The sequence below is a fragment of the Talpa europaea genome (genome assembly GCF_964194135.1).
Source record: "Talpa europaea genome assembly, chromosome: 10".
NCBI lineage: Eukaryota > Metazoa > Chordata > Mammalia > Eulipotyphla > Talpidae > Talpa > Talpa europaea.
This window is the reverse complement of record NC_140077.1, coordinates 102185130-102209426: the sequence shown is the minus strand read 5'-3', so window position 1 is coordinate 102209426 and position 24297 is coordinate 102185130. Positions and strand designations below refer to the sequence as shown.

General features: G+C 35.6%; 1 protein-coding gene across 1 annotated transcript in view; it reads right to left on the bottom strand.

Moving 5' to 3' along the window:
* The window catches only part of PDGFC (platelet derived growth factor C), a gene marked incomplete at both ends in the record, with an annotated part of 159999 nt that overhangs the window by 30404 nt on the left and 105298 nt on the right, over positions 1-24297 (bottom strand). The window contains one exon of the mRNA XM_084245228.1: positions 9888-10068. Coding sequence (XP_084101354.1) covers positions 9888-10068 — 181 coding nt within the window. The remainder of the gene's footprint in view (positions 1-9887; positions 10069-24297) is intronic.

The window sequence follows — 24297 nt, the reverse complement described above, 5'->3', positions numbered from 1 at the left end:
TAAATTCTAATTTAGTTCACCAACTTCTCATTTTCCAAAGTATCCATGACATCATAAGCAACAGAAATGATACCAAAGTGTTTCAATAGGAAAACAAAGATGGTAAGTGAAAAATCTTATTTTGCTCTTCCTTCTCCAGTTGATCTTCTTAATATATTTCACATAAGCCAGCATTAAACCTAACTTACAAATCAAAATTGACTTAAGATAGAACTGGGAAAAAGCTCATTAATAACTTCAATCCTAAGAACATACGTCACCTTCCATGAGCCTTGATATGTAAAATGGTGATAATATTGCATTAAGGGGATTAAATGACATAAAAGAACTCATGACAAAGCTTAGCACTTCTTTTAATATATGTTCATTGTATTCTGAGTCAACTTTTTCTAAGTTGATATCATTAACTTTGTATTTTTCAAAATATGCTAAGAATACCCTTCTTTTCAAAAATCACTTTGGAAACACATACAGGAGCTGCAGTTAACTTCGAGTTTTGTTCTAACACTGCCAGAGAGTGTAAAAACTGAAGAAGGAATATTGTATATATAATCATACTGATTTGCTTTTAAAGTAATCTTAAATAAACAACAATATAAGTATGTTAAAGAAATAGTGAAAATTCTAAAGGCTCCGGTGTTACTGTTCAAAGCATTTAAATACATTAATGGCATAATTCAAATAGAAGACTATTTGAGGACTATTCACGATGATAGCATTTTCTCAAATGTGTCCATCATGTGATTCGTTGTTTTATTACAGCTAACATATATAATTAATGATAAAAGGTTGGTTGGTTGCCAGTTGGATATGTTAGACTTTATACTACTATTAAAGCAGAGGTCAGGATATGTTAATAAGCTAATCAATATCAACTCTAATCTATACTTCACTAATATTGGAAAAGTAAACATAACATTAGCATAGCCATGCCAAGCTTCCATAGTGGTTATTTCACTTGCCATGGGAAAAGAGCTGTTCTTGAGAGCCAGTTCCCCAATCACAGACACATACTATAGCCTCAATAAATTGTGCAGAGTAAATATTTTGTTAAATATAATCTCAAGCTTTAGTAAGGACTTTGCTATATGAATAATAAAAATGAAAAGATGGTGATTCTAGCTCTGATCTTCCATAAAATGATTGTTTTAAAGGTATTTTTAAATGCACAGTTCCTTAAACCAAACAAAACTGCTAATGAGCAAACAATGATAAATTTTGGAAACTGAAAAGCGGGTGGATATGTAGGCACTGGCTTGGTGGACCTGACAAAGTCTGGAAAGGAGAAAAGTTAAAGAGTAACCTGATTTTTATGAAAGAACAACCAAAAAGTTCTAGGATTTGATGGCATTAGGTACCCAAGGAAGTGGAACTGACAGTGGGGCTAAAAACAGAAAAACTGATTCAAAATTATGAAGATGTCAGACACCCCGAATCTATTTTCTCATTGTGGCACAAGACTAACTTCTTCCCTGCTCGGCTTTATTCCTAAACAGAATAAAAGTAAGGGCTTATGGGTCTTCCCGGTGGCGCAGTGGTTGGGCGCTGGGTTGCGAAGCTGCCCACAGCCTCTGCAGCGCTGGTTCAATCCCCGGCTGCTCCCCGGCCACCGGAGGAGGGTCCCACATGGCGCACAGACCTCTCCTGCCGCCCGCTGCTCCCCTCAGCAGTGTCCTTCGGTCCTTCTGCCTGCTCTGCTCCCCGCTCTGGCTCTGGTGAATTCTCTCACCCTCCCGTGCTTCTGACTGTACCCAGTGCTTGTATAAATAAATAAAAATAAATCTTTAAAAAAAAAATAAGGGCTTATGGACTTGGGAACCCAAGGAAAATTGGGAGTACTGATATTATTCTAAATATGGTGAGTCTTGGGCCTCCCCGGGGGCGCAGCGGTTGAGCGCTGGGTTGCGAAGCTGCCCACAGCCTCTGCAGCGCCGGTTCGATCCCCGGCTGCTCCCCGGCCACCAGAGGAGGGTCCCACGTGGCACGCGGACCTCTCCTGCCGCCCGCTGCTCCCCTCAGCAGTGTCCTTCGGTCCTTCTGCCTGCTCTGCTCCTTGCTCTGGCTCTGGTGAATTCTCTCACCCTCCTGCGCTTCTGACTGTACCCAGTGCATGTATAAACAAAACAAACAAACAAATAAATAAATAAAACATGCCTCTATAAAAAAAAAAAAATATGGTGAGTCAAAACTTTTATTTAATGTTGAGACTCACACTCTTTATCCACCCAGCTCTCAATGCAAAGAATTGACAGCCAGGATTAAACCCTTAGAAAGAGATTAGGAGAATCAGGGGTTTTCAAGGAATTGATCCAGTAGGGTCACAATACAGTAAAGACCATAATCAGCAAGTCCATGCACATGCACTGAATGTTCAGTCAGCTTCTCAGTGGCAAACTAGAATTCCAGACCTAGGCAAGTATTCATTTCAATTTGAGTGTGAAATAAGGCATTTTAAGTTATGCAACATCACAAAGGTTTCTATCTTAGGTGCTCCTTTTGGTTAATAAATTCATGACAGTTTGATTAAGAAGCAAGAAAAGAAAGTAAGAGAGAGAAAGACAAAGTATGCAAACTATGACCCTCATGCAGTGATGCAAAGGGAAGGAATGCTCAGGATGACAACAGAAATAGAGCCCAAGGATGACCGCTGTGCAGGGAGTTGAAAGACAGTCGAAGCTGCAATAGAGATTATTTCAGTAGATATTTCTTTAAGAAGATGAATTTATTAGTTACACAAATATGTGTGACTGTATTAAGAGTTAGACAACTTGATGAGTGGATGAAGTAGTGATAAATACATAGAACATTAAGTAAACCAAAAGCTCTCACAACTTCAGGAAAAAGAAAATAAAAAATAGCCAGGAAATGAACGAAATGTAAAGGAAATGAAGATATACTATACACTTGGTGGCTCAGCTATGAAGAAATGATCACATGCCACCATAGAGCATAGAGCATATGATAATTTGGATCTTGATCTAATTAGGATACAATCAAGGGGATGGAAGGTGGCTACACTTATGGTAAAGACAGAAGGGTCAAAGGAAGTGAAATACTTTCCAGATTATGAAACAAAGAAATCCATAGATAACTCTTAAAACCAAAGAATCAAGAAGTAGCAAGAAAAGTGTTATAGACACATCTCCATGAAAAGGAAGGAGCATCTTAGGGACACCATTTTCCCTGTCCCCACTTGCATGCAGTCATATTGGACTACAAGTCCTAGTATACCATGAATCATACTTTCTGATTGGGGGTGCTAAGGAAGAAGCAAGGCTGATATACCCATGGGGAGATATTTGGAGGAGGACACGTGAAGAATTACTTGGAAGACACATGTAGAGACACTTGGAAGAGATATTTGGAAGAGACAATTGGGTGAGGGACATGTGGGAAAGCTAATCCTAGTCCTAGGCAGAGGCAATGACAACCAGAAATTATCTTGACCTCATGTGGATTATGTGTGTATTTTGCATTTGAGTCTCTTTTGCCCCAGCTCTCTGGGACTGCCTAATCCCTTCTTTGTGGTTCCTTGCCATAAGGTATCTCTGTGGCAAGCTTTCAGGTCTCAGCATTCCCTCTTTGGGCCTTACTTGTGTGGCAGGGCATTTTTTTCTCCCAAAGGAATGGGTAATTTGGAGGGTTTATTTGGAAAATATTACTTGAAATCTTTCTTCTCTCGTCCTCTTTATGCACACCAATTCTATTAAAAATGTTTCACTCCGGGGCCTCCCTGGTGGCGCAGGCGGTTGAGCGCAGTGCTATGAAGCTGTCCGTAGCCTCTGCAGTGCCATTTCGATCCCTGCTGGCTTTGGAGCAACCCACATGGCGCAGCAGACCTCTCCTGTCTCGCCCACTGCTCCCCTCAGCAGTGTGTTTCATCAGTCTGCCTGTTCTGTTCCCCGCTCTGTCTCTGGTGAATCCTCTCACCCTCCCACGCATCTGGCCTGTACCCCAGCTCTTGTATGAATAAAATAAATCTTTTTTAAAAAAATGTTTCACACCTAGAGTCTATTTGCTTTGCCTTTGTGCAGGCAGATGGCTGAACTCCTTTTAGAGAATACATTCCTTAAAAGTTTGGGGCCCACTGCTCTCTTGGTCATGTACTAACAAAAGCAAGTTATATGAAAGTATAGCATCAAATTTAAAGAGATCAGTTAAAAGAACTAAAAGTGCTTGCCTCCAAGGAGCTAGAAAATAGCTTAGGCAGGTAAAGTGGGGCAACTATTTTTGTAATAAGCTTCTGGGAAATATTTGCCTTTTAAAACTGTATGTAAGTTTAACTGACAGAAATTAAAATTAAGGATAAAAAATTATGATGAGTACTTCCTGAAGTTTGGAGCTATTCTTGTTTTACTAGTAGTGCAGAATGAAGGATAAAATTAAGGATAAAAAATTATGATGAGTACTTCCTGAAGTTTGGAGCTATTCTTGTTTTACTAGTAGTGCAGAATGAAGGCGTTTTCTAGAACTGTGCCTCAATAATAGACCTATGTCAACTCTAAAATATTAGACAAACTGAACATGGAACTAGAAAAGAAGACAGATTGTCATTAATCCTAGTTCCAGGAGTAGCTATATTAACAGTTGACAAAATTGTTAGATTTCAATATATAGCTTAGAAAACCTGGTGCAATATTAAAAACTAAAATCTATATAAAATTGCACTCTTTCTATGACCCCCAAAACCCCCCCCCAAAAAAAAAACACAGGGTTATGTTAGCTATTAAATATGTGTCAAGTTTCCAGTCTGTTCCATAAAATATTCATGTTTGCTTGAACGTGAATAATATTTCCCCAACATCTTGCAGTCAAACGCTCTGTGTCCTGCTCAGTTGATAGTTGAGTAATTTCTCCCCCCCAATTTTTTTAAAGATTTATTTATTTATTTATTTATACAAGCACCGGGTACAGTCAGAAGCACAGGAGGGTAAGAGGATTCACCAGAGCCAGAGAAGTCTCCCCCCAAATTTAACATAAGACTGTCTTATATTAAATCTACAAGCATGTTTTATGAAAATGTAGATTAACTTGGCACCACTGCAGACCAAGAGAACCATAATCTGACATCTAATAATATACATTTTCATTAAGTTCTTGAGGGTTTTCTATAATATATTTAATATCCAATTTATACTAGTTAACGCCAGGGTTTTTGTTTACTGGTTATTCTTTTTATTTAATCCAAGAGTTGTGACATCCTTCTGCTCTCAACAGTTGGCTCTCCTCTTTCTGAAAATCTTTGCCAGCAATTTCTATGACACTCACTCACTGCACTTGTATGGGCATAGATGTTTTCTCCAAAACAAGCTCAGTTCTCAGAGACCCAGCACAATACTATACACATCTTTGAATTTTCTTAAAATAAAATAACTCAGCAAATATTCTTCAATAAATATTGAAAGAATCTACAGTAAAATGAATGGGGTAATTAAAAAAAAAAAAACTAATAAAGTTGCACCAAACTTATTTTTTACAAAACAACTCTCTCTGTTGGGCTGAGGTTGTCAAATTAACTTTGAACTTTTATATCTATCTTTGTGGCTTTAGATATAAAATTTGAATCAAGCAAATTCAAGCATTAAATTAGCCTGAATTCTTATTTACAACCCCCTTGTATATCAACTTAAAATGGTCTGTCTGCCTTTGACTATTCATGCATTAGTGCCAACTGCCTTTTTCTTTCCAACTACAAATCATACCATCTGTGGAATTTCTTCTTAGAGAGCTAGGAATTAACTGGAACAAAAGGAATCAGTAGACATGGAAGAGAGACCATGATCTTCAACTGAAAAAGAATACTATGTCCATACAGTAAAAGTTGGGTAGGAAAAAATACATTAAACAGTTCTTAATCCAGTAAGACTTTTGTCTCTACAATTGTATAAATTCCTTGATGCAATAAAGTATTGCAAAAGTATACAATTGTATAAATTCCTTGATGCAATAAAGATTTCCTGCACAAATATCCCAAAACATTGCATGTTAAAATAAAAATCTATTTGTTTAAAAATTGTTTTAGAATATAGTGTAGATATACAGTACTTTTAAAATACCTCTTGCATTTTCTACACAAAATTCTAAGTTTAGATTTTTCTCTTAATTCTCTCATAACATAAATACAAATTTTATTTTGTAGTTTAAGCCTAATTTTTTTACTTGTTAAAATCAGTTTAATAATAATACAGGAATGTAGTGGTTTGTCATGAGGCTTATAATTTTTAAAAATCTTGAGTACATTCTGACAGTTTTTTCCCTTAAAAGTGAAGCAATGAATTTGATATCTTGCTTGGAAACCTGTTAGAACTGTCCTTAACCTGAACATAAAAGGAAGTTTAGCCTTCAGTTAAGATTTTTCTTTACATGACATTAACAGTGAAATACCCTACTGGCATATGCCAGAAGGGACGGAAAAAACACACCCCTCCCCCCTTCTCCCTCAGACTTCAATATTCACTGAGCTGCTTTGTTCTCTGTATCCTGCATAATTAATAACTACTTTGGCAATCAGTCATGCATTCCTTAATGGCACCTCAGGCATCAAGTGTCCTAAACTTTCCCCACAGAAACCATACACCCCTCTACAGCGCACACAGACTGGGCACTGACTTAACTCTGGACAAGTCATTTACAAATCACTATTAAGGAAACACAGAGTTGAGGTTACAAAGTGATTATAATGCTTGCATACTAGACTCCAGTCTTCTTTAATCTTTGGATATAATTTTACTAACAAGAATCAAAAGTATGTGCCATTTGAACAAGTGGGATTGAGTACACATGTTAAAAAAGAAAAAGTAAATTCATAAAAATTGAAGAACAAATTTAGAAGAAACATAAAAGAAGACAAGCTTCACTGGTGTGCTGGGAGTTAAAGAAGTCCTCAGTGCAATCATCACCCCACATTCCCCTTTGCAAGCAATAAATAAAAGAGCATAAAAATAGAGTCAGTTGGTATGATGCCTGCAGCCCCTATTTTTCTTAAACAAGACAGATCCATTCATTAAATGGAAAATTAGAGTAAATAAATTGCTGAAAATGTTTTGTTAAAACCTTTGATCAGAAACATTAGATTATATTCTTTTAAAATAAAATAATTAAAAAATGTGGTAGCTTAGTGGTAGCTTAATATCCTTCAAAACACTAACCAGATCTGAGTGAGAAAAAGAAAATCCTTGTATCTCTTACCATTAAATATATATATATAAACACAAAATAATATACTCAAAAAAGAATAGCTCTATGTGTAAAGAATAAAATCACTAAAATATTCAGATTTGGATTTTGTATTTAATAAAAAAATAATATGGCTTTTTTGAAGTAATTATCTGACAAAAATACGCAATATTTTTTACATTAAGATTGTTTTTTTAAATAAAACTTTTCATACTTTTTGATACTAGAAGAAAAGATCTTATTTTCTGGCCTTTTTAAGTTTCTTCACATTTTTAAATAATGGTGCTTATGCTACAGTACACAGAGTAAAACATACATAATCTATTATAAATTACTCCAAAATTAAACAAGAAATTTTCTTTTCTAAGAGATCTTCACGAAATGTGTGCTGGACTGGCAATGTGTGTGGCCTCCAAATAGAAACAAGCTTGCACTGTTTTATTTCAGTTTTGCTTCATTTCTTCCCAAACAATCTCTCACTGCTAATCTACCAGACCTTTATTTTTTTTCTTTTTCAGCAAGAAGAAAAAAAATCAAAGACATTATTAACTCCTTATGTACATTCATAAAAGCTGAAATATATCATTTGGCATCAATTTGCATGAGCTTACTTCTTTATTGTTTATTAATTGGGCATGACTGGGCATATATATTTTTTCATTAATAATTCTCAAAATTAGCATTAAAATGCAAAAGGATTAAAGTTATATAGTAAATCTACAGTGTTTTCTTTTTTAAGCTACAGGCAACTAGCTGTAATTTCAGGTGAACATATTGTGCAGCAGTTTTTTTTTTTTTTCTAAGTAAAATTTAGCCTTATGAATAACTTAAAAGAGTAAAATGGAAAGGTGAATTTCTTTTAGGTCTTATTTTAAAGGGACTGGGTTTCAAGAAAAGGATTGTGAAGTCACAACACTACAAAGAAAAATATATGACTATATAACAAATAAAATCTTTAAATATTAGATCAGCATCACTTCATCCAAAAGAACAAGAAACTCCTTGCTGATATGCTGTCTTGTCCATTAGTTGAGAGGAAAAGGGTGGATAAGTCATCTTACAAAGGTGGATATAATTTTTATGGCAGATTTGAGGCTATATTAACTGTCAGTTACATATATATATATGCTTTAACCAACATATTAGTTACAGTCTATATATTAGTTATATTGTATATAATATTAGTATATGAGTTAAATTTTAACTAATATATTAAAACCCCCAAGATACATGGTGATCAGGAGGAATCTTAAAGATGGCAGTGTCGTTTCTTATGCTTGTGAAACAAAAAATATTAAAATAAACTCTCTTATAATTTGTTCCAGAGAAAATGTAACTAAATGCTAAGGTTTTTTTTTCTGTGTGACCGACATAAAATAATCACTGTATAAAATATTAAAATCGAGTAAGGATGATCATACCCAATGATAGCTACAATGTCATAAGAATGGACTAAATTCTTGAACTATTTAGGATGTACTTTTCCCTCCTCCCTCCACCAAAACCAAAAACAGCTCAATTCTTCAAGTAGCGCAAGAATGTTTTCTTGGTAATATAGCCTAATGATATAACAGGGCCAAGATCTGGTGTCGTTAAGTTATTCTTCAGTTTTCTAGTCTTTAAATCCTCACTAATACAACAGCAAGACAGGTAACACAAAGCAAATGAGAAGCTGATGCAGCCAGAGGGGGTTCAGACAACTCGAAGGACAAGGCTGAATTTCTGTGAAATTAAAATGAGCAACTGCAAGGTTGTGCAAGGCAGTTACCAACAAACTTCCATTCAGGGAATTATGGTCTACTATGTACTTGTGGTTAATATCATTCTTATCATGACAAAGTTAAGAAGAAACTATAGTGGCCAGTAGTTCCCAATGCAGTGCTGAGTTTGCAGTGAGTGAGGCCACTCTCTCCAGGGATCTGGGTATCCTGATAACAAAGTTCATCCCTAGCAAAAAAGAAAAAGTATCAGGGTAGACCCAGGAGCCTGAAGGGCACTTGACCCTGAGTAAATGCCACAATAACTCTCAAGTCTGTTCTCCAAAAGACAAACTTTCTTCCCTAAGGTTTACAGTCATCAGTACACAGATAAGACTGATGGGTTGTTACCCAGTTAGTAAGTGTTGTATATGTGTGTGAGGTGGGAGGGAGGTATGGGAGGCATGGAGGGAGGAATACATTTAGAAATATACAACAATGATTTTATACATTCTGCAAAATCACTTGTCAAGTGTCAAATTCTCACTCATCAAATCTCAGCATTTTGTGGGCAGCGACAGAAAGTAGAATGAGAGTGGCTACTGAGAAAGAAGATGGATCTATGAAACCAAGAAAAAGGACAGGAGAAAAAACCACAGAGGAGTGTTGAAGTAAATTTAAACCCCAAAGAATCAAAACTTGTGAGCACGTGAAATTCATGATCAATAATGACTCCAGAGAGCAATTTGACATGATTAAAATCACCAAGTTATACTAATAAGGCAAGAGAGACCCATCATGTCCTCTTGTTTCTCAAGTTCAAGGCCTACTGTTTTCCTAAGTATTGGCAGATTACTAGAAGAAGATCTCCTAGCTACATCTCCATAGAGCTCTGCTTTCTGCAGGTCAGAACAGGTCCACTTAGTTGCCATTTGACACATGGCTCAACGAATGCCCGGATGGCAGTAACCCCACTGACCCATGCCAATAAGGGGATCACTAAGTGATACTTACTGGCACAACAATGTTGTAGTGGATGCAGAACCCTGGTTCAGAAGGGAAATATTCATCAGACACAAATCTTATCCGGATTTGATTTCCTTTAGAAATCTGTTTTCCTGGCACAGAACCAGAACCACACCAGCGCCCTAATACAGTTCCATCGCTGGGTTCCTCAACTTCTACAAAATCATACCTGCAAAGAGACAAAAAGAAAAGAGACCAAAAAAATTATCATCTTTTATGCTGGTGATTCAAATTCCCTGTTCAATATAGTGATTACCAGAATGGGGAGGGGAAAAGGATGGGAGAGAAGGGAAGAGGGCAGAGGGCATCCTTCAGCTACTGGGACAGGTGCTAGTGCCCTGCTGGTGGGTGAGGTGAGGTCTACACACACACAGAGGTGACAATGCAACCCCCAAATTTATATAGAACTATAAATCAATGGTAAATCAAAATTTCACTAAATGAAAAAAACAAAAACAAAAACAAAAACAGAAAACAACAAAATATCCCATGCCCAGAGATAAAATGATAGGGACCACTATTTGATTTCAAATTTGGCTGTGTAAATATAATCCAATATTCCAGAGAAAGAAATGAGTCTTCCAAGCTCTCCCATTATACTGTTTACAAACTCCAAATTTGCTAGTCATCTGAAAACTTAAATAATTTGTATTGCGCAATCATATCTGAGACTGAATTAACGCATTATTCTATTTAATTTCCAACTGGACATGACAGTTTTACCCCAGGTTTCATTCCTGGTATATAGCCCATTAGTTTCAGACCATCAACCCTATTAAAATTTTTTTAAAAACATCAGCTTTGGTTTTGGAAGGTTTAGATCAGTGGTACTTTATCATTGATATCAGTATTGCACCTTAAAATGTTTTTGAACTGTGTAGAGGCATTTTAGGGTGTCTCAACAACAGGGGTGAGGGGGGCACTAGGAGATGTCAGGGTATATGGGTGCTTGGCAACAGAAAGACCTAAAAATGACCATGTGTCCCATGTATTCCATGTCTTTCAAACAATTAACTGAACATTCATTTTTGGTGATATTTTTGCTCATCCAATTTAAGCCAAGTTTTCCAGAAATTTAACTATTAAATAAATTAAATGAAGTTTCTATACTTTGGAACTTAATCAAGATTTACTTGCTATTTTGGAAAAAATGCATCATTAATAGGAACATTGTTTACATCATCGCATCACAATTAAAACATATATATTAGCCTGTATCTACCCCTGCCACATTCACAGTGAGTCTACTTAAGAGAAAGACATGCCTGACATTTCCTGTCATTTTTCTAATGTGAGGTGCTGATGTGCTTATGTGCTGAAATACATTATTTTAATATAAATTATTTTGTTATTATTTCAGCTTTATAAAGCAAGCAGGTCACTTTATTAATTATTTAGCAATTCACATAAAAGTAGATGATGACTTTTTTGAATTGTACTTCATAATTCTAAAGAGGATGTCACATAACTTGTTAAAAAGGAAATCTGACATGGTTGAGAACCACTGGCAGATTTTAAAAGAAATTTAAAGGTAGATGTAAACTTAGCAGATACCAGAAAATTAAAAATAACAATACATTCTGTGCAGTACTGAGTTCACAGTAGAGACAACCTGTTGAAGCAGATCAAAAATAAATAATAAACTAATTCCACTTACAAACCTTCATTCTAAAGAAGTACCTAGAATTCTTAGGACACATAACTTGACCCCTTTCAGCCTCATTCCCCTCAACCTTAAATTGAGCAAAATACCATCCACCTAACAAGGATGCTTTAAAAAAGAAAAAACAGGAGGGCATGTGTGCAGTGCCTGGAATATTGCTGATCCACAGTTGCCAGTCAAGAAAGTCTGCCCCTCATATCTCTCTTGCATTATTTTGCCCCACCCCCACACATACCACTTAACATTACCTTAGGAATCAATCAATAAGAAATCTCAGATATATAAGGGAGAGTGTAGTTCTACTCCATCATATAACAAGTGTGAGGTTGTCATTAATTACAAATGCATCAGTCAGCCAGTATAACCATTCCAGCAGTTCTGGGGTAAGTGTGTACTGGCACCTGCCAGGGGTGGGGCCAGGAGCCAACCTAAGTAGTTATTTCAGATATACCTGGTACAAAAATTGATTACCAGCACTTTAAATCAAAGGGTACTTTTTATATTAAGATTGTTTCTTGTGAAACAAAGCTTCTATTCATCGAGTGTCTGTTGGTTCTGTGCTTGGGAATGAAACCTATGTGATGTAGGTTACCACCACTGCAAATTTGAAGAGAGCCAGATTTCAGATCTGGTCAGTCATTCTACAAGTCTTCATGCAACACTGACCTGATGCAAAGTGCTGTGCTAGAGTCTCAGAATACAAAGATGAAACTATAGTTTCTTTGAGCTCAGGGTCCATAAAACACTTGGGTGAGTGCTCTAATGAGAATATGCAGGACACTCTGTGGAATACTGGCATGGTGAAAGTAATTCTATACAGTGAGATTAGAGTCATCTTACAAGAAACATTCGGGCTGTCAATGAGTACTGACTGACCAGGGGTGGAAGGGGGAAAGTGGAAATGCATTCTAGCGCGAAGCACAATACTTAAGATGTAATAGAAGAAAGAAGGCGCCAGGCGCGGTCAATTGTGAATAGAGGACGGAAACAAAGGAGTAGATGAAATCAAGCTGGAAAAATAGGTGTAGGTGAGCAGATGTCAAATGCTAGACTATTATTTTGTCAGGCAATGTTGCAAACAGGTAAGCACAATTTTAACAGGTGCTATCTGAATAAAGTCAATAAAAGGTAAAATTATACACAAAAATCTAAATTTCTGGCTTAAAAAATTGCAGTCCCTGTAATACTAAATATTAATAGTCTTTTTAAAAAGGATTTATTTATTTATACATAGAAGAACTGGGGTACAGGCTAGAGGTACAGGGGTGGTGGAGGTGGAGAGGATTCACCAGAGACAGAGTGGGGAAAAGAACAGTCAGATTGACTGAAATACACTGATGAGGGGAGCAGTGAATGAGGTCTGCTGTGCCATGTGGGTATCTCCCTGGCCGGGGGTCAAACTCATGCTGCAGTGGCTGCAGATAGCTTCATAAGTTGTGTCTTAACCCCTTGCTCCACCAGGGAGCCCCCTAAATAGCATTAGTCTTAATGGGACTCCATGAAGACACACATCTCCAGACTGGTGTCAGCTCCAGGAGAGGAGGTATCTTTTTCTAATTTATTACTTTATTTCTAACACCTGCATGCTGGGCACAAAGTAAACATAGCAGCAGTGTTCAGGAAAGAAGAATGAGCATTAGACCTTCATTCCTCCAAAGCAACTGAGGTTGGGTCATGTACATAGTTTATATAGGATGTGTTCTTTTTCACTTTGAAAAATCAGTATTTTTTTTATGCTGCCCTTTTTTTTAAATACTTAGATTTTTTTTTTAAATTTATTTGGGTCACTGTCCAAGTAGGCTGCTGAATTTGCCATCCTAGTAGCAGATAAAACTTAAGCAAATAAGCTACGGAGATTCCAGGGAGGGAGTAACATAGATGTGGTTTCATCATCTATTTAAGGAATGTCAGGTAACAACACATTTCAAATGTGGATAGGCAGATTCTTTAACAGAAAAGCAGCAATCAAGGACATAAGATGGAAACATCCTGAGTCATAATCACTGAGCCAAGGGAAGAGGGAAGCAGAAGGGGTCGAAGCACAAAGTGCTAAAAAAAGATCAAAGAAGGTGAAAACCAAAATATGGCAATTATGAAGTCATTTTCAATAAACTGGTTGGATAGGACAGAGCTTCAAAACTTTTTTTCAGACTATTCTCAAAACAACTGTTAAAACCTTTTTGATAGAAAAGAGCCTTAAGAGAAAAGAACATCATATTTAAGAAACCTAAACTTAAGGCACATAGGTATTTTATTGTATATCATTTTTGTTTTATTCCTGTTTTAAAAACAAAACAGCAACACCATTATGTGTTTATCTGATTTGCAAGCTCTTTTAAAGTGTTTGGAAGGAGTTTTTAACCACACACGGAAATATCTAGATTATACATGTTAAGAATTTATTTAGGAACAAATAAGTCTTAAACTTGGCCTTATCCAATTTATATCCTAAGACAAAAATCACTATCCTTAAAATAATAGAGGAGTGACAAGTACATTATTACTTTTTTCATGAAGATTTTTCTATTGAATTTGATGCCATTAAAAAAAAACCCTAATCTTTTTTAACAATTTCTGGATTTACAGTTAGACAACAGGCAATTAATTCTCACAAGCTCATACAAGTCTGCCACTTACATTTATCACACTACTTTCAAAATCTACACAGTTTTGCATTCCATGAAAGTGAAATAAAATGAACATCTTAAAAAGTACTGTTGCTTGCCTATAAAGCAGAAGAACTGAACAAATGTTATTGTTTCATAACAATTTTTAAGAATTTTTTTCAAAAGTGGGACCATATAACAATATAACTTTTATCCAATTATTTTACCATTAATGTAGAACAATAGCTTAGATGTCCAAGAAACTGAAAAGTATTAATAAACTCATTACTTACTAAGGTTTAGTTTTACCTCTTAAAACAGTAAACCCACTTGCTAAAGGATATGATCATAAACATAGCAAAGTTTTAATGTAAAACATATTCAAGATCATGTAAATTAGACCAAGTGAAGAACTATCTGGAAAGTATCCCCAGGCTCAATGGTTACATCTAGTCTTCGAAATAGAAACAGAACAAAAACCACTACCACCTGATTTCATAGTTTGCCTCAACTGGTTTGAGAGTGAAGTGTGTAACCAGAAATAGATGCAGGCATGGAGTCAGTGGTCTTTCCTAATAATTTGAAGGTTTTTCTTTATTTTTTCTGCTCGAATCCTATTTGCTGAATGTAGAATTCATTTACAAGTTGGTGAGTTGGTTGCTATATTATAAGTAGGTTCAAGTTATAGAGTCATTTATTCATTTTCAGGAAGAAAAAGCAGAGAAGATAATGACAAAAGGCACCACAGGCTTAGCCAAAGGGAAAGAGATGACAGTACCAAGTAACATTTGACACATAAAAGTAAAAGCACAAAACATAACCATTCTTAAATTCAGAAGGCTATGCACACCAGGTGACTGTGCTGGAGACATGGTAATCCTTATAATACACTCTCAGGTATTAATTTCCAACATGCACAATTGCTTACATCAGTATTTAAAGGATTTACTAAATCTATTTTATGAGCCAATCAAACATCACTTTCTCACGGCAACATGATACAGAGCACACAGTGCTAAGTGGTTTATAATGATCTCTCCCTTTCTCTAACATACCCCTGGGGACCCATGGAGGATTTATGTTCTTTTATGTTTAACAAACAAGTCTGGTATTGTAGACAAAATTTTTGTACTCATGTGGGAATTTAAAAACTGTGAGGATAAGAGAACTGCACTCTTACTCCCAGAATTATAAGGAATTTAACAAAGAAATAAAGTCATTGGTTAACAGAATTGTCAGACAGCCAGGTTCTTTCAATAAAAATAAAGCAATCCTGCAAAACAGTCTGTTTCTAGTTCATATTTACTAAAACTCTGTTCATGAAATCATCCCACGAATTATCAAAATTGAGGGTGGAGTGAAACAAATAAACAACTGAAGACTCAGTTGTTGAGGAAAATAATAAAATTATTAAGATGACAATTATACTACAGAGATTGCTGGTTTATACTTCAGGTTAGCAGATTAGATTACAGCTCATATTAAAAATCTTAGATCCCTATTTGGACACCAAAATATTTAACTTACATAAAAATAACTTCAAAAAATAATAATTATATTTATTACGAGCCCATGCTCTTAAGTGCTTAGTCAAACTATTTTATTTAAAACATGCCCATATTGTTATATTTGTTTTATTTTGAGACCTAATTGCAGAAAATTTGTGTGTTACTCAAATAAATGATTAGTCCACTTGATAATTCGTGCACGTAAATTTTAGATATTTCATTGTATAATTCCTTTTATTTATTTTTAATTTACTTATTGTTATTGAAGTACCATTATTCCACATCCTTGCCAATGTTTTGATAGTATAGGATTTCCCCTCAGGTGTAGTCACCATGATTGTGCTCCCCCCAAACCATCTCCTTTCTCACCTCCTCCGAAAACCCCAGATCCAGGGTCAGCTTTCAAGGGTTGGTTTTAAAGTGTGTGTTTGTCTGACTTTTGTTTGTTTTTTCTATGTCCCATCTATGAGTGACACCATCTGGTATTTATTTCTCTTTTTGGCTTATTTCACTTAGCATAATCCCTTCCCGCTCCATCCATGTTGGTGCAAATAATGAAACAAACAAAACAAAAAAATACAAAGCCACTAATTGGAAAGGAAACCTGCACTTCTGTGCTTACTGGAGCTCTATTTATAACAGTCAAGATAAGGAAACAGCCTAAGTGCCCAAAAGCAGATGAGTGGATTAAAACTATGTGGTATAAACACACAATGGAATACTACACAGCAATCAAAACAGATTTTTTTTAATTCCATAACTTTCAATGTTTAGCCATTCTAAATTCTTTATTAAAATGTTAATCCTAAAAGAAATGTGTAAGTCAAACCAACAAGCACACACACTACATGATGAATAATCCTCATGAAAATGTGAGTCCTACCTATGAGAAGTGTTTAATTTGTACATGTACAGGGTGTGGTTTTAAATATAAGAAAAGTTTAAAATTATATTAGAACTAAATAAAAATATCACAGATTTACAAGCCATGAATTAAGTCAACAACACCAGAAAAATTCAGCAAATCAAAGGAAACTAATGAAGATAAGAATTATAAAAGGTATCTATTAAAGAAAATTAGAATTCTGAATTATAACCAAAATATAGTTCTGGGAGGAGGCAGGGAGAGAGAGAAATTGTGAATGTCAAGAATTTACAAAGGAATGAAAAAGAAGATATCATTACGGATGAACATTTGTTTTTAAAATTTGTTAAGTATATTTTATGTAGCATTATGGCATAAAAATATGAAAAACTAAGTTAAATGGATGACTTAATGATTAAACTGCATACTAAAAAGTTGCTGAGAAAACAGATATTAATGCTTTCAGCATAAACAAAGAATATTTATATGCTGTGTATGCTTTTAAGGAAGATGTGATATGAGATGGGATGGGTAAGAGAGAAACACAGGTGTCAAAGACAGTTGAAAAGTTTTTGTTTAAAAAAAAGCATCTAAAATAAGAGAATTTAATAAATCGACTAAATATAATATCAATATGTACATATCTATAGTTTTTTTCAGCAAAAAAAAAAAAAAAACCCAGAAACTGAATAGAGAAAAAAAGTCCACAATAGAAATTAGAAATAAAAACATTCATAGTAACAAGTTTAACCATTTTCATTGAAGCAACATTCCATTCAAATATTATGTTTCAAGGGCAGATCATTATAAATTAATATCTCGATATGTTACATTAAGACCACCACTAAAAGATCAAATCTATCCACCATATAATGAACTCCTTTTACCTGACTTACCAACTCCCTGACCCCTTCCCTTCTGGTAACCACTATTTGGTTTTATAATCTAAAAGCTTATTTTTTGTTTTATTTAGTTCATTCATTTCCTTTGTGATATGTATATCCAATAAACAACTAGTCAGCTATAAAAAAAGATGAAATTCTACTGTCTGTAGCAGTATGAATGGATCTAGAAAATATGGTTTGTGAAATAAGTCAGAGGGAAAATTGTTACACACAGAACATATTCTTTAAAATGGAGAAAATATTCATTAATGCTTACGATTGTTGTATTGTGTGTCTTCATTCAAGCAGGTCAAAAGATCTTGTTCAGTGGCTGAGGAACCAGTAAGAGTAATTCAAATAAATGAGGGTCTCCCCAATGGCACAGTGGTTGAGCGCTGGGTTGCGAAGCTGCTCGCAGCTTCTTCAGTGCCGGTTCGATCCCCGGCTGCTCCTCGGCCACCAGAGGAGGGTCCCACATGGCGCACAGACCTCTCCTGCTGCCCGCTGCTCCCCTCAGCAGTGTACTTCGGTTCTTCTGCCTGCTCTGCTCCCCGCTCTGGCTCTGGTGAATTCTCTCACCCTCCCGCACTTCTGACTGTACCCAGTGCTTGTATAAATAAATAAATAAATAAATATTTAAAAAAGAAAGAGTAATTCAAATAAATGAGCAGTCAACTTGATAATTCATGCATATAAAATTTGCATGTATTTATTTTATTTTTTGTGTGATTCTTATTTATTTTTAATTTGTTGTTATTAGAATTAAGGATTAAATATGAGAATTAAATAAAAGAATGTATATGAAGTGTTTAGAAAAATGCCTAATAAGTAAGCTGCTCAGTAAGTGGTAAATTCTGTCTTTTTAATATAATTCCTAGCATCACAACCATATATGTGAGCAATGGACTTCATCCTGTGGAAGGGTACAAATATCCGTATGTATTTTTCTACCAGCTTTACAAAAACATTTAGTAGCATGATTAAAAAAAAAATCTGAATAGGGTTATGCTCTGCTTATCAAAGTATTATCTGAATTCAGGCATGATTTTAAAAGAAAATAATTAAATGGCTGATTAGTGACATAAGGCATTTTAAAAGGCTTATCTATTTAGATACGCCTTTACCTTTAGATGATAATGTTTTTGCAAATGATACAGTAAGTTTGGTTTAGAAAATATGAAAGTAAAAGGAAAATTTTCTTTTGGGCTATTAAGGGAATTTGGGGTATAGTTTCTGGATATGAGGGGTTTTTTTACTTGGTATTTGTTGTTTAAAGATTTACATGGTATTATATCATATTAGAATGATTTGTGAGAATAACTTCTCTGAAATTTCAGTCCTCCAACAGGATATATCACTCAAAATTTTGACACTGGGAAGAACAGATCCAGGGGTCAGCACTTGAACAAACACAAACAAATGTGCAGAGCATTTTGGTCCCGACTGCTAAAATGGTGATTTCAAGGAACATGTACTGAGCCACAGGCCAAGTATACAATGACTCGAGACACAGGATCCTCCTTGGCAAATGAACAACTGAACTAGATAGACTAGAAGGTCATTTTTCCCTCGTGGTTTAAGAACCAAATCACATTCCCTTTAGTGTTTAGGTACATTAAAAAAAATGCAGTTTTAAACACACAACATATTATTAGAATACACTCACTACTGTATTTTCCAGAAAGTTTAATGATTTTCCAAAGTCTCTTGAATACATATTATATCAGCACATATTATAATTTTCTACAAGCAATATCCATGGAAACCAACTTATAAATACCAATGTATTACAAAGTGAGAGGAAAACACACTAATGGAAGTTCCAGGCAGCCATGCAAATGTACCGTGGAGTCCGAAAAATGTATCACATTGCACAAGGTGGCCTCTGACCACGCAGATCCAAGATCAGAAGCTCTAATCCCACCCGGGAACAAAGCTGCCTCCTCCTGACTATGTTACTACACAAAACTTACAAAGTGCCACGCTAAGTGGGGGACTTATCAAATACAAGGGCTGTCTTAGGGACAAAATCCTTCTTATATACTGTCAGCACAATCACACCTTCAAAAGTCAGCCTTTAGAACACAAAGCATATTTTGGGATTCATTTGACATATGCTCCATCTGACTCCTGATAAATACATGTCTTATCAGATATAACACCAATGAGTGTGGTTCTAAGAAGAAATAATAGAATGGGAAAAGGCATAAAGAAGAAGCTTGATAAAGTTTTTATTATCTAAAGAAAATCCCATTCATTTTCTAGATTTCTTAATCTTTTATTCATCTCTATGATTTTAAATTACTGGAATGCCCCAAACAAGTAATAGAAACTTAATTTGTTTTTTCTATCTTTTTTTCAGTGATCACCATATAGAATATATATATATACGTATGTATACATCCATATTTATGTACACATGTACTCTAGATATCCATACTCTAAATATACATAAATGTGTGTATGTATCCCTCATATATAAATATATGTATACATATATACATACACCCACATATACATGTTTATCTGTAGAGTATTGATATTTAGAGAGCAGGTAGAGGCAAAATTCAACTTACACCACTTTCGTTGTTATATTACTCCATAAGTCAAGTAAGCATGTATTTATTTTAAGGAAGTACATTATCAAATATGCAGTAAATCTTTTAGAATATTTTAAACAACAAAAAACATATGCAGACTCCAGGGACAGAATGTGGTAAAATGGATACAAAAAAAGGAGTTTCTAGCAAAGCAATCTTGGAGACTAACGTAAACCACTGAATGGAAGTCAGGTAATGTATACACATCAATAACATTTCTTGAGATTTCAAAACTTGACAAAGGAAAAAGAATTTCAAAACTTTCATGGTGACCGTAGAATTTCAGAAAGGAGGAAAAAATTCATCCTAGTCATATCATATGTTAAAGTGTGATAACTTTTAAACTGTTGAGTTTTTTCCATTGATAGGACCAGCACTTGTATTTCCAGTGATGAACAATTTAGGGGATTACATGGGATTCTATTTTTCATAGAGCCAGATTATACCATGAGGCCAAAAAGAAAAAAAAAAAAGAAAAAAGGACTGTCATTTCTTAAAAACAACACAAAAAAAACCTTTATATGAAAGGAAACATTTCAGATTGTTAGGTGATTTGATCACTGTTATAAGTCCTGCTAAGGCGATTACTTCATATTTTGAGAAATGAAAAGGGAAATAAGAAATTCAAGGCTTAGTGCCCACTTGGCTAAATCCACCTTCCTCTGCAAGATCCCTTTTTGGCCCTAGCTTTGTTTTATTCTCCCCTTCTCACTTTAAAATTTTTCCTTGTGCTCTGTATTTATTTATTCCTTTATCCTGTTAAAATGACCCCTTGAAGGGCTGTCGTTACAGCCTACTATAGCCAGCATACCTACCATAGTGGTTAATAGGTTCCTGCGCTACCAGAAACTTAGCAGTTTTTAGGTTTCAAATGTATCACTCACTTCATTTCCACTTTTGCTCCAGATGTTTTCTCTGATTTTTCATTCCTTGACAGACAAGGTAGAGTAGCTTTTTTTGGTGTGTTAGTGCATGAATGCTACCTACTTTTCCCACTGAGCTTCAATTTTTTTAATCTACCTGCTTCAATTTCCTTCTCTAATAATGAAAGTAATCAACCACACTTCTACATCATAATTTTATTAATCTTATGAAATAATAAAAGTAAAGCATAAGAGTTCCAAATCATTGGGCAGTGTGAGGAACTACCTATTAATATTCCTTCAGTAGAACCAAGTAGATATTAGACCTCATTGTTCAGAAAAATGCCTGTAAAGAGGTGTAATTATCACACATACAGGCAAATCTGAGTTCTAAAAAGTTGCCATTGTAGCAATTTATTTTATTTATTTATTTTTTAAAAGATTTATTTATTTGTTTGTTTGTTTGTTTGTCTATTTATTTATTTATACAAGCACTGGGTACAGTCAGAAGCGCGGGAGGGTGAGAGAATTCACCAGAGCCAGAGCAGGGAGCAGAACAGACAGAAGGACCGAAGTACACTGCTGAGGGGAGCAGCAGGCACAGCAGGAGAGGTCTGCGCGCCATGTGGGACCCTCGCCTGTGGCCCGGCCTGTGGGCAACTTCGCAGCCCTGCACTCAAGGGCTGCGCCACCAGGGGAGGCCCTTTTGTAGCAATTTATGCACTTTCATTTCAGTTAAAAAGCTATTTATGTTTTCACTTCAGGTAAAATTTAAAATATGCAAACTATATATCAAATGTCTATAAAATATTGGACAACACAGGAAAATTCCAAAGAAAGCTTAGATGCTAAGCTCTCTAAAGGCTTTTAATCTAGTCCCCAGGCCCTATCAACTATATCTTACTATGGCAAGAACACATTAATTTGGACCCATTCCATTTGGTTGATAAGAGAACTGAATTACTTCTAATTACAAAGGCTATAAACTGTGGATAGAGCAGTGTGTTTCCTCTCTCTTCCCCTTCCCCAAACTTCAGTGCAGGGATCAGAAGAAACACAGACAACTTTCCATTCTACTTGTGGGCCTTTGGGCAACTGAGTAATTGTGGGTTTAGTCATTTGTGAACCTCAACCTGGGCGAGACAGCATATTTTACCAGATGGCAAATATGATCATATTTTTTTTTTGTACAGCAACTCCAGCAATAATATTCCTGTCATAGGTCAAGAACGTACATTATATCACCAAGTCATGACTAATGGGTTCCAAGCACATATGGTGGTACATTTTGCTGGATATGCTTAGCGTTTCCTAATGGTCCCTTTTAAAATATTGAGTATGGGGGCTTGGTTAGATATGGGGAGTAAAAGGGAGAGGGACCCCATCCCTTTAAAACAAGGGATTCTATGCTCAATATTTAAAAGTAGATTACATCTCTTACCACCCATACAAACACCTCCACCACTTCGCTTGATACGCTCATTCTCAAGTCTCACTGCCTGCCCTTCACATTTAATTACGTATGCCCTCCTCAGGGACTCTCGCTGTGAGGTCCACAGCAAAGTCCCACTGTTTTCACAGCATGGCCCACACACACCACACCCATTACTACTCTGAATGATATTATCTGAATATCTGTCACATTATTAAATGCTTTCTTTTTTTTTAAGATTTATTTTTATTAATGTATTTATGCAAAAGAACTGGGGTGTGGGCCAAAGGTGCAGGGGATGAGAGGATTCACCATACACAGAGTAGGGAACAGAATAGTCAGATCTACTGAAACACACTGCTGAGCGGAGCAGCAGATGAGACAGGAGAGGTCTGCTGTGCCATGTGGGTTAGCTCCCGGGCTGGGGATCGAACTCATGCCACAGTGGCTGTCAATAGCCTGATAGCACTGAGACTTTAACACCTACACCACCAGGGAGGCTCAGTATATTAAATGCTTTCTGGTGCCCCAGCTAATAATAATCATTTTATATTCAAGTCATATCATGATATTTGGTCCACACATTGTCATTGTTGAGGGAGGGAGGGCAAGAGGGAGGGAGGGATGCATGGATGGATGGATGGATGGATGGGTTTCCACATATACATTTACATGTATTTACAAATATACATATACATGTATTTACAAATACATGTATTTACATATACATGTATTTACAAATATATGTAGATAGAGTAGGGAACCATGTAATTTATGATTACACATGTTGTTATATTACACATTGTAATATTCCTATATAACTACACACATGGATATTTTTTCTCTAATTCTGGCTATTCACATTAAATGTAGGCATGACTAATTTTCTCAAAATAATTCCAAGTGGATTTTTAAAAAGAAGGGCACTAGGATTTATTCAGTAATAAATCAGTCACTATTCTTCAGAATTCACTACAATGTTAATCATCCTATATTTTCTCACATGCTACCATTACCATGGTGAGCATCCCAATTTGCCGTATACCTTGGCATACTTGTTGAAAACTGGTTTGCAGCTTGTTGTGTTTTAGTATCTTGCTGTATCTCCTTCAACTCTTTCTCCAAAGAGGGACATTTTTTAGAGTTCACTGAAGCTTAGCAAATTAGTGATATCTACCTAAATATCTCATTGTTGCTAGAGGTTATTGCACTGAATAAAAAGGCTAGAAAAGCAGTATGAATTGCATGCTCTGAAGTCAACTCAAGTCTTATTTTTATTATTTATTATATTTTTTGACTAAACATTTTACCAGTTTCAAGAAGTAAGAAGCAGGACTGGGAAAGAGGTTTTTCTCTCTTTCTTCTCATCTACTTTCTTACACAGGAGTTAATGAATTATAACATGGTATGTGACTAAGTCTTTATCACTCAAAGTTCCATAAAATGTTATTAGTTCAAATATTTTGGTCAATATGTAATTTTTCTCCTCCTTTTAGACCACTGAAGAACGTCTCTACCTTATAAACATGTCTTAGGAGAGCAGGAGGATGGAAATAAGAAGCAAATGTGAGAGGAACCCAAAGCATTGTTTGAGGATTACTGGAGCTTTGGGGTGGGTGTGGTGTGGTGACATACATCTGAAGAGGTGTGAACCTGTACCCCTAAATCACATAAGTGTTGTAAACCAACATTACCTCTATAAAATAATACAATTTTAAAAAGCCTTATCTTATGCCTCTTTCATAAAACACCTTGGCACACATGCCACAGAACATGACACACAACACCATCAATTGCTGCTATTAATTGTCTTGTCTGTCAAATCAGAACCTTGGATGGTATAATTTTCATTTAAATTTAATTCTGATTTGTAGGTTGGTCTTTTGGAAAAGAACTCACTGCTCCACAAGCTGTTCAAGTCAGAGTTTGAGTCATCTAAAGGTCACATCCTGTGGTGAATTCATGAACCCAAACAGC